At 45.7% G+C, this 11853-nt stretch overlaps 2 protein-coding genes across 3 annotated transcripts; one reads left to right on the forward strand and one right to left on the reverse strand.

The window, feature by feature from the left end:
* Positions 1 to 160: 160 nt before the first annotated feature.
* On the reverse strand, positions 161 to 11201 carry GEMIN4 (gem nuclear organelle associated protein 4). 2 transcript variants are annotated; one of them, XM_079130795.1, is made up of 2 exons: positions 9658 to 11201; positions 161 to 3516 (listed from the first exon to the last, which is right to left on the reverse strand). In XM_079130795.1, exon 2 carries the CDS (start codon positions 3491 to 3493, stop codon positions 347 to 349), a length of 3147 nt encoding a protein of 1048 aa, XP_078986921.1. In that variant the 5' UTR covers positions 3494 to 3516; positions 9658 to 11201; the 3' UTR covers positions 161 to 346. The 2 variants fall into 2 exon arrangements, with proteins under 2 accessions (XP_078986921.1, XP_078986920.1); XM_079130794.1 differs by lacking the exon at positions 9658 to 11201 and adding an exon at positions 6788 to 6840.
* Positions 6890 to 9646, forward strand: LOC306656106 (diazepam-binding inhibitor-like 5). Its single transcript, XM_079131000.1, has one exon. It carries the CDS (start codon positions 7781 to 7783, stop codon positions 8042 to 8044), a length of 264 nt encoding a protein of 87 aa, XP_078987126.1. The 5' UTR covers positions 6890 to 7780; the 3' UTR covers positions 8045 to 9646.
* Positions 11202 to 11853: the final 652 nt, after the last annotated feature.

Genomic DNA, 11853 nt, shown 5'->3' on the forward strand with positions numbered 1-11853 from the left:
TTTCCACCTGGGTAGTTTTACCTTTGGGATTTGCCAAATCTAGGGTGGAGACATTCAGTTATGAATGTTTATCCCAGCTTCACTTGACCTTAAAGACTATTTAAATCAGAGCATATTTAATAATACCAGGATATTACTAAGAAAGACTCAAGAGACAAGATGAAATTCAAGAGAATTTTATTAGTTTGTATGTTATAAATACCTAAGAAACTATTTTCTTTACATTGTTATTGCCATATTCCTTTTATCTTGTGTACAATTTCACATAACTAAAGCTTGTGCTTCTCAGTTCTAGCCCCTCTAGAACCACCATGTTGAGGCCCAGCTTTTTTCTGACCTACACAAGTCAGAAGTTGCTGATCTTCTGCAGCAGGGTCTGGCGCCGCTCCTTGGGGCTAATGTTCTCAGCAATGGATGATAAGAAGCGCTGCTCATTTACCTTCTGGAGCAAGGAGCTAACAGAGGGGTTGGTCTTGCTCAGGGTTTCATAGCAGGTGAGGATTTCCAAGGCTAACACATACAGTGGTTCACAGACCTCTTGGTGCAGCATGGCCATGATGTGCAGAACATGACAGAATACCTGGGTATAAACAAACAGGCTTTCCTGGGTCAGGTCCTGGTCTTGTCCTTGAGCCCAAGGGCCAACTGACTGTATCAACCTAACTGAGTCCAGGAGGTTGGTCAGACTGCTACAGAGGAGTTTGACCACGTGGCTCCAGCCTTCTATAGGAAGCCAGTTACGACAGCTCTGGCTGCAGAGAAACTGGAAAGCTCTCAGGAAGAGTACAGAGAGTTGGAGCTCTTGGGCAAAGGGCTTCAGGTTGAGCAGGGGAACAAACTGAATGTATTCCAGACTGTAAGGGACATGTAAAAGCTGTTTCTCCAATAATCTCCTAGTCAGCTGGTGAAGGTACTGCCAATCCTTGGGGCTGCACCAAGGCATGACTTGCACCAGGGCCACCAGAAAGCCCTTGCTGAACAATCTGACCTCCTCAGGATTGCCCACATCTACCACCAGGAGAGAGAGCATCTGCTCAGAGATACTGCTGGAAATGTAGCAGCATTCCATCCAGGCAAGAAGCCCTGTGCCAGGCCCATACCCTGGGTGGGCCTGGGAGGTCCACTCAGCCTCAGAAAGCTTACAGATCTCAAAAAGTGTGGCTGGCACCTCACACTTGAAGTGGCCCTCAAAGAAGTTCTTCAGTCTCAGGCCAACAGTCCAGTCTAGTTGTTCCATTTTCCGGTGGAGCCAGGACAGGGATTTGATCCAGGTATCTGGGGAGAAGGTCTCAGCATTGGCTAATACAATTTCACAGAGGATCTCAAGGATGTGGATCACCAGATCCTTCCCATCCAGAGAGAGGCACCGCTTCTCTTGGGGGAACTGCCAGAATTTGCTGAAGCTATCCAGAAGCCGGCACAAGCTGAAGATGAGGGGGAATGGGGAACAGCTCTGGAGCCAGTATTCCTCTAAGCCCACGTTTGCTTCTAGGGTCTGGATGAAGATCTTCAGACTGAGGTCCACCTCTTCAATATCCAGCATCAGGAAAGGCAGGACAAATTCTTTCAGCACCTCATCTGGTTCAAGAAGAGCAGCGACTGGAATCCCTTGGGGCTTCACAGGACTCATCAGACAGCTCAGGAGCTCCAAAAATTGCTTTTCTTCCTTGGGTGTAGAGAACTTTGTCCAGACAGTTTCTTTGAGGCATGATACCAAAAAAGTAGCTGCAGAAGAATTAGGACCTTGTTGTTCTGTGAACCTAAGGGCAGGGAAGGCAGTGAGAATCTGTGCCAGGAACCTCTGGGTGCCAAGGTTGATCACAGCCATGCTGCACATCTTTTTCACTGTGACTTCTGGGTACAGTATTACCAAGCGGGACACAGAGGCAACAGCTTTAGCCAAGCCCTGTTCCGAGGCACTCTGTGTAAGCTGGTTAAATGTCGTATTTACGTCTTCCTGAAAACCTTCCAAATAAGCTGACAACCTTTCAGAGAGGCCCTTTCGCCCCCAGCAATGAAGGACACCTGAGAGGACTTTATTTTTGTCTGGTAGGGAGAGGTCTGCATAGCATTCCAGGATCAAGATGATCACCTGTTTGATCTGAGACTGGGGGATGGCTCTGTCGGTCATGCTGACTTCCATCACTGTTTCCAATAGCCTTAAAACTAAGTCTGGTTCTCGGAAGAGAGCCCTGTTGTTCACCAGGCAGGCTACCCACTCATCTGAGAAGGCCCACTTCTTCTCAGAAGCAAAAATATAGCACATTTCCATGTGCCGGTCCATCTTCTGCTCAATAATGGCCATGGCAATAGAGGCAGTGATGTCTTCAGACCCTTTTTTGTTCAGTACCCTGCTGGTTTTCCTCAGGAAGTCCTTCACACACTCTGCCAGCTCAGAGACCACCTGCCTCTCCTCCTTGGATAAGCTGGTGGTATCCAGGTAGAGCTTCAGATTCTGGCTGAAGGAAGTCAAACTGTCACACAGCCGGTAACTACTGTAATTTGTCCCCTGACTGCCGTTGAGCATGACCTGCAGTTCCTCTCCCCACTCCTGCAGCAGACTGTGCAGGAACTCAAACCCAATGAAAATGGTTTCGCTGGGGAGTTTGGCCAGTGAGGTCAGGCTAACATCCCGCTCTGCCTCCCTTACTTTCTCTGCCAGAGCCTGTTGGTGGTATGGGTTCTGGGTGTCTGAATTCCACACGGAGATCACAGTGGCCAGTTTGTCCAGATATATGACTGCAGACACTTCCTGGGGGTCATCTTCCATCAGTGCAAACACAGTTAGCATGTCAGCTAAGTTAGCTAATGCATGGCACTTCATCCCGAGGCACAGGATTCTCTTTTGGATTTGCTTCAGTCCATTTAGTAACATGGCCAACAGGGGCATGGTTGGACACACATCTGGGTCTGACTTAAACCTCTTTGGAGGATGGGAGAACTCATCTGAAGATGGCAAGTACTTATGAGCCATTGTCCTAAACTGGGAGAGGAGAGGGTCCTGCTTATTTTCCTTGTGTTTTATCATTTCCCACCAGACATCGAGAAAGAAGGCCACATCCCTGGAAGAAGTGTCAATAGTCATGTGCTCCAAAAAGCGCTCTAGTTCTGTGCGACAGATGGTGGTGGGCAGGGCCATCAGGAGTTGGATGAAGAGTCCGGAAGCTTCCAGGGACTTGAGTAGCTCAAAAAGGACTGTGTGATTGATGGTTGGGATCATGTTGCCCACTGAGAAGAATATATCTTCCTGCCACCGAATTTCAGTGTCTGAAGGGCTAACAGGATAGGGCTGAAGGACCTTGGCCCAGATGATGATCAAAGCTTTCTTCTTCCAGGCAAAGGGCTGAGAATATGCTGTTGCAGAGGAGATTTCCCTCAGGGCCTCCACAATGGGTTTCCCAACATGTTCCCAGTCAGACTTTGTCATTTCTGCCAATGCTTTGGGGCGAAAGAGCTGCTCAGCCAGCAAGAAGCCCCCATGCAGAATAGTCATTTCTTCACAGATATTCAAGGGTCCTGCACAGAAGGAATAAAATAAAATGTAAAGTTTTCAAAATATTAAGCAGAGCTTACAGAGAGACAGCACTTACTAGGCTGGCTGTCATTATCAAGGTTAGAAGGGATAAGGACTTTCAATGACCTCGGTGGGAGAGGTGGAAAAAGGGATGGTTGTAAGAGTCATTGCAGCCATTAGGACTTAGCTGAGGAATAAAAACATGACTTCCAAGCTGCCTAGACTGGGAACTATAAGAATGATGGGTACTTTAGCAAATAAGGAAGAGAATCGGAGCAGGTTTAGGGGGAAGATAAGTTCAGTTTTGGTTTCTTGGAGTCTAACATGGAACATTAAGGATGAGATGTCCTCCAGCAATGGCAATGCAGGTTTGAAGCTCAAGGTAAGTTTAGGCGGTATCTGCTCGGAGTGGCTCACTAAAACCAAGGAAGTAAATCCCGCAGGAAGAGCATGAAAAGGAAAACCTGGACTGCTGAGGTTAGACCCTCCCACAAAGGCAGGCCTGCAAATTTGGGGAGAAGGGTCTAGATAAGAGCACCAAACTATAGGGGCCACAAAGCATGTATTATAGGACATGACAACTTCCCAGTGATGATTCAGACTAAGAAGGGCACAGCCACAGAGCCTCTCACACAAAAGCAAAAAGGTAGGGCTTGTCTGCAAGCCCTACCTTTCCTTTTTTCTCACAGCCTTGCCAACAGGTTTCAAACATTCTTCTCCCTTTCAGGGAAACAGTTCACCCCGCAGCTTCTTCCAATCAAAGAGGATAAGCTACTCATGGCCCTAGTTTTGTGATAGAAACTGGTGGGCAGATACAAGAAATACTGCACTAAAGAAGAAAGTCATTCCTCAGTGAGCCATGAATTGATACATATTAAAGAAGGCATCTTGGCAGTTTTATCAGACACAGGGTCAAATCCTAGTTCAGACATTCAAATGTGATATGGTCTAAGAATTAACTCTTCCCCTCTGCATATGTGGATACAATACAGACTTCATGATATAACTCTGAGGATCAAATGAAAATATACTAGTTGAGTCCTGGGCCCTGGGTTGGTGCTATTATCTCCTGATCCCATCTCTGAAGGATCGAAGAAGGTAAGGGTTAAATAAAATACAGCTATAGTAAGAATCAGGCTATTGAGAGCCTGATTAAACACATAACATTGATCTCCCCAAACCTTTCCATTGTTGGCAGGACCAGAATCTTGTCTCTATTCTTTACCTTTCCCAGCTCAAAAACATGAAAGAACACTGGACACAGTGGCACACACCTGTAATCCCAGAGCCTCTGGAGGCTGAGGCAGGAAGATTCCAAGTTCAACACTGGCCTCAGCAACTTAGGGAGACCCTATCTTAAAATAAAAGGAGGCTGGGGTGTATCTCAATGGTTAAGCACAGCTAGTTCAATCCCCAGTACCAAGAAAGAAAAGAAGAAAACATGAAAGGATATAGGTCTTTTTCAAGTGTTTCCTTTGGCCTAAAAACTAAAATCAGAGTGCCAACCCTGCTCACAATTCAGTGTTTCTGACTCTTCTTCCCTTTCCCAGATCCCAGAGATGCTATTCCTTCCTCAGTCCCTCATGCTCCCAGTAGCACATCTTTCCTGTTTTCACATTTTTCCCCCCTGGGTACTGGGGATTGAACTCAGGGGCACTCAATCACTGAACCACATCCCCAGCCCTATTTTGTATTTTATTTTGAGACAGGGTCTCACTGAGTTCCTTAGCACCTCACCGTTGCTGAGGCTGGCTTTGAACTCACAATTCTCCTGCCTCAGCCTCACGAGCCACTGGGATTACAGGTGTGCACCACCACATCCGGTTCTTCCCCATTTTCATGGTCTAGGAGTCAGCGTTAAAAATACTAATTCCAGAAAACTAAAGAATATCTTGTCCTACCAACCATTTATGAGAGCACAAAAGTCCAAGAATCAGCCCGATGCAACTAACTTGTGAAGTCAATCCATCCTGGCTCCTAGTCAGAAGTCCAGAATTAGGAAAGGCTTTCTAATTCTTTCTGGGAGTTAGGGCTCTTCTTTCTGGCTCAGGTTGCTCCTTCAGGGCCCCCAAATACATTTCCTCATGACTATAAATTCAATTTTACTGTGCTTAACTTAGCTGAGCAGATGTTTGGGCCCCAACACCTGCCTTCCAGACACTAACTCCTGGGAGCAAGTAATAGCTGGGAAAACTCCAAGTACTTTATCACTAATTGTTGAATGGTGCTTGTGAATGTCCACTTCTTATGTTTATTAAGTGTTTGCTCTGGCTGGCACTGTGCTAGGTGGTACATGTGTAAGACCTTTAAATCTTGAAAACATCCTTTTGAGGATTATTATTCTTGTTTTAGAGACGGGATCATTGAGGCTCAGACACAATTTGCTCAGGATGTCACAACCACAAAGTGGTGGGGCTGAGACAGAAACTGCCACAGCTGCACTGCTCCAAACTCTTCCATCTCTGCCATTCCACCACTGAAGAGCTGGCTGGGGACAGGGCCCACATTTCTCACAGCCAACTATGACTGGCACATCTTGGGGTGCCTCACACTCCTCCTCCATCCTTCCCCCTCCCACAGAACACCCTCTTGGCCTTATCCTCTTAAAGAACATAACCAGCAGAGTGGGGAGGTTAGACAGGAGCCAGGGATTTTTATCTGCTTTGCGCTCCCACCACGTTTTCCAGGCCTTGCCTAAGGGGCTATGAATTGCATGCATGTTCAGCGGATGTAACCCCTCCCCACAACTGATAGCGCCCCTGTGCACAAAGCAGATAGCCAACACTGTATACACGCGGTCGCAATGAAAACCCCCAAACTCTAGAAAGACAGGGTCATCATCCCCCCTTTAAGTAAGAGGAGACATGGGGTGGGTACACTTGCTCAAGAACTTAGTACACGTTCAGTAAGTCAGTCTATTTGAAGGTCCGTGATTCCCGGGGCCAGGACACCCGGCATTTTCCAAAGCACGTGCACTACTAACCCGTCAGCTTTCAGGGGATCCAACCTCACAGCCGCTTGGATTTTTCCCGTGATAAGAAGGCCAGAAAAAAAAATAGGAGGGCCGCGGAGACCCATCTAGAGTTCGGCCACCCCCACCCAGGTCTCCAAAGACACCTCCTGGCCCTCAAACCCTTCCCCAATCTGAGATTTTCTTTGGTCCCGGCCCGCGCGGGCGTGTGCGGTGGAAGGGGTATGCAAGGACATCCCGCCCTAGGGGAGCTTGGCTGGGCGCGGCCCGAGCGGACCGGGACTGGGGAGCCGAGAACCCACCTAGGTCCATGGCGGCGACAACGGCGGTAACAAGGGCCGCCGCACCCGCTCCCGCGACGGCACAATGGGCGGAGCCACAGGCCCCGCCCACGACCTCCGTTCCACTCCTGCGCCGACTGCCGCCGAACGCCTGCTGTTCCCCGCGCACGCGCGCTCCTCACCAACGAGCTCGCGTCGTCGAGGCCGTCAAGCTCACAGCGCCCCCTCTCGGCCCCAGGTCTCTCCCCAGCCAACAGGCCGGTACCATTTGCACAAGCCCCTAGCCCAGCCCTGCTTCCTGTGTGCAGGGGATCCTATCTGTTTGTTCCTGGCCCCGCATTCACCCTAACCCAGAAACCCTGGGTAGCCCCGCACACAGTTCATTCACACCGAATGTCCTTCCCAGGCTGCCCACTAACCAGCACACCCTGGTCACACTCAGACTCCCTCCAACACACACAGTGGGTCCCAGGGTCTCATTACTGAGCCTCACAGACACAAACACAATTGCCCTCAATGTTTTTCATACCATACTGCTTTTTAGGACAGCAGCACCACTCCTTAATTTTCCGGGATCATAGATATCCCTCCACCTCACCCTCTGGTACTGGGGATGGAACGCAGGAGCACTCTACCACTGACCCACATCCCTAGCCCTTTTTATTTTGACTGATTCTCCCTAACTTGCCCAGACTGGCCTCGAACTTGCAATCCTCCTGCCTCAGCCTCAGGATTACAGGCAAGTGCCACCACACTTGGCTCATAGAGGTCTTTGAAACTTTGATGGATAGTCCTCCCCAGAAAATGCACTGTGGGGCAAATCCAATCCAGTGGACCCTTAGTTTGCAGTCTGTACTTCATAAAACACACAAATGTCCTGTTTCTCCCACGATGTCTCCTTTTCCCCTTTCCAACATCTATCATCAGCCTCACGTGTTTACAACTTTCCACCCTCCAGCTTTTAGCATCAGGTATCACCTAGAAGGACAGAGGCACCCAGCCTAAGGTACCCTTATGTGCCAAGTGGAATTTGAGTTGGCCTGTGCTGCGATTAAGCAGCTGAAGGGTCCTGTGAGCGATCAGGATAAACTGCTGATGTACAGCTACTACAAACAGGCCACTCTCGGGGACTGCAACATCCCTGCCCCTCCTGACTCAGATGCAAAAGCCAAGGCAAAGTGGGAAGCATGGAACAAGAACAAGGGGATGTCTAAGATGGATGCCATGAGGATCTATACTGACAAAGTGGAAGAGCTGAAGAAAAATGAGGCTGGTTAACGACACTTGAACAGACAAAAGGAAAATAGCATAACTCCTCTGGTAGGGAATGGGCTTCTTAAAAGACCCTGATGGCTGAAATGTCCTGAAAGGGTACCTAGGTTAGCTGAGACATCAATAAATTACTGAAACTGCAGGAGAGTGAGTGACTGCTTTAGGAAAGGAGAAACTGTGACAGTCCTGGGTATTCAAATGAATGAAAGACATCTCTCTGCTAGGTGAAATTCAATCAAACTTGCTTTCTTTGTAGTTTTGAATGCCATTCCCAGTCTTCCTATTCCCACAGCTATGTAGATATCTGGCAGTAGAGGTCATGGAAGCGTTGGAGAATCATGTTACAAAAATGTCCAAGGTTGGAGGTGAGAGACCTTTTCCAATGATTTGGCCTCTAGGGAGGCTGAGGCCCCACCATCAGGGGCTGTCAACTTACCAATAACCTAACACTAGTGAAGAGAAAGGGACTCTGTCTTCCAAAAAGCTAAAATCAAGTCCAAGCCCTTAGGGGAAGTTAATGTTTTGAGAAAGCCAAACTTGGAGAAACAGTGAAGTAATTGATGTATCACAACACAGCAGCTCAGAAACAATGGAGCAGATGATTTCAAAATCCCAGCCTCTGAAAGACACTTCAAAGGCATTAGCAATCAAAGCTTTCTTGGAACTACGCAGTAGCTAACCTTGGTTTCTTCTTGAGAACCTGTGCAGGACAGTATGTATATGTATTTATATGTGGGATTTGTTGTAAGCATATAGTATACCCCTTGACCCAAGCAAGTGTCAAAGAGTCCAAGCCCAGTGTCAACACAGGGGAATCCCACTTAACTGTGAGCCAGTGGCTGGGATATGAAGTGCTAAGTAGAGTTCTTAAAGACATTTCAGAGAAATAGGTGTCCTGTGGCATGGCATTTCCCAGTACTTTGCCTCAAAAACTATTTTTGGGGGGCAAGGGATGTAGCTCAATGGAAGACCACTTGCCTCACAAGTACAAAGTCCTGGGTTCCCTAGTGAGGGGGACAAAAAACCCCCCAAAACAAAAAAACTATTTTCACAGATCATGATATCAAGTCAGTTCCATGAGGGACCATTAAACAATAGAAGTAACAACCATAAAAGACTTGAGAAGGCAAAGGAAACAAAGTCTCACTAGTTCTCTTTAAGACAGTCTGTTCATACATTTGCAGGAAGTTGCTACAGACTATGTCCCATTACTTAAGAATAAAGTATATCCAGAATAGTCCAGTGACTAAACAACTGTTTTAACTATAAACTGGGCAAGAACCACACTGTAGAATAGAACGCTATTCTCTTTTCTTTCAAGGACATTATGAACACATTTTGATGCTTTGAGGACCATGATTCATGTTAAATGTGAACAACAGACAAATAATAATATACTTTGCTTCAAAATTGGGGGCAGTTTGGCAGTTATATGTATGCCCTCCTATTTTGTAAATTATTATAGAACCTGATAAGGTAAAAAGGTGCCATAATTAGGATTGCAGAAAGCAACTGTAAGGAAGATTAAAATGAAACATAGTGTATACAGTATGCTAATTTTGTGGAGGAAAAGGATTAAAAAAAAAAAAGAATATATTTGTATTTGCTTAAATGGTTACCTGTAGGGCTGGGGTTGTGGCTCAGTGGCAGAGTGCTTGCCTAGCACATGTGAGGCACCAGGTTCGATCCTCAGCACCACATAAAAATAAATAAATAAAATTAAGGTATTGTGTCCATCTGCAACTAAAAAAATATTCAGAAAAAAATGGTTACCTATAGGAAGCAGGAGAAATGAGACTGACAGGGACAGGTAGGAGCAAGATTTATTGATGTTTATCCTTTTATATTGTTTTGATGCTTGACCCATGTGACCCTATTACCCTATAAAGAGGTCTGATGCAGCCTGGAGTGGTGGCACATGCCTGTAATCCCAGAGGCTTGGGAGGCTGAGGCAGGAAAACAGCAGGTTCAAAGCCAGCCTCAGGAACTTAGAGAGGCTTTAAGTAACTTAGCAGAACCCTGTCTCAAAATAAAAAGTGAAAAAGGGCTGGGGACGTGGCTCAGCAGTTAAGCACCCTTGGGTTCAGTCCCTGGTACCAAAAAAAAACCAAAAACAAAACAACAAAACAAAAAACACTGGTCTGAGGCACCGGTATTTACTGGTCATTAAGACTAGAATAAATTTCCTATTGATTTCCCTTATGGTAAGGATATGAATTCTCAGACCAAACAGGGAATTTTTTTTTTTTTTTTTTGTACCAGGGATTGAAACTAGGGGTGCTTTACCACTGAGCTACATCCCCAGTCCTTTGTATTTTTTATTTTGAGTTAACTGCTGAGCCTTGCTAAATTGCTGAGGCTGGCCTTGAACTTGCAATCCTCTTGTCTCAGCCTCCCACGTAACTGGGATTACAGGCATGCAGCACCATGCCCAATCTCATGAACTATTACTATGAAATTTCAGAGGACGAGTTGAAGGCCTCCTGAAAATTGGCTGCTAAACCACAATGGCTCTGTGTGACAGGTGAGATGGGCAGAAAGTCACATAAAGGAAGACTGAACATCCATGGTTTTGTAATTCCAACAAGATGGCTGGATTACCATCTAACTAGAGGCAGATTACCTCTAACACTCCATCTAACCTAGGAGAACTCTTGTAGCATGACAATTCTAAATCTCTGGATTTAAACTCAAGACATACTTGAACTTAGTATGCTAGACTACACAACCTCTCAATTAAAAATTAAAATGACTATTCTGAAAACCCAACTCTGAAAAAAACCAATGAGCTTTCCAACTTCATCTATTTAAAAGACCAGTTTGTATAAAATCGCCTTTCTGAACTAGAGGGTAGTTCAGTGGTGAAGCACTTGCATAGCATGTATGAGGTTCTGGGTTCTAAAACAAAAGCAAAAAAGAAAACCCACAATACTTTCTCCAGTTCCCAGTACTTTTCATTTAACTTAAATTCCCTATCTTAGGGGAGCAATCATGAATTTCAAAGCAAAACAAGTTATATATTCCTCCTCTAGGTAATAAAGACATATTTTCCTACACAAACATCTGTAATCTCTTTAGACTATGACTTGTTAATCTAATTTTCTATTGTACTATTAAGTAATTCATGATATTGTCTCCAATACTGTTCTCATGAAAAGAAACTACTGTTTTGTTATTGTAATATATATAAATGGTTTATGTAAATACTGAGTGACTAAACAAACACATACTAGTTTCTTTACCTACTTACCTTGTTTTTTTTTTTCTTTCCTTTTTTTGGTACTGGTGGTTAAACCCAGAGACACTGTCACTGAGCTTCAACTCCAGGCTTTTATATTTTTTGACAGGGTCTCTCTAAGTTGCTGAGGCTAGCCTTTAATTTGCAATCCTTCTGCCTCAGCTACCCAAGTACCTAGGATTACAGGCTTATGCCACCAGACCTGGCTTTATCTTGTAATTTTTAAAATGTTTTCCTCTTACATGTTATCTCTTAAGTATCTCTCTATGCATGACAAAAAGCATCATACATGGAAGAAATCAATGCTGCTTACCCAACTAGAACATTCTGCCTTTAAGAAATGAGCCCCCTTTTATTCATTTTATTGCCTGTCATGTTTTCCTTTGTTGTAATTTTTAATATTTTATTCATTCTACAGTCATTTAGCAGCCACGCATGGTAGTATACAGTTAGTGGGAAGATTGAGGCAAGAGGAATGCAAGTTCAAGGCCAGCCTTGTCGAATTAGGGAGACCCTGTCTCAAAATAAACAGGGGGCAAGGAGCCTGGGCATGTACCTCAGTGGTACGGCACAGCTG

Source organism: Sciurus vulgaris (genome assembly GCF_902686455.1).
Source record: "Sciurus vulgaris genome assembly, chromosome: 3".
NCBI lineage: Eukaryota > Metazoa > Chordata > Mammalia > Rodentia > Sciuridae > Sciurus > Sciurus vulgaris.

Coding starts and splice junctions, on each gene's coding strand:
- LOC306656106 (XM_079131000.1), top strand. CDS start 7,781: ATGTGCCAAGTGGAATTTGAGTTGGCCTGTGCTGCGATTAAGCAGCTG.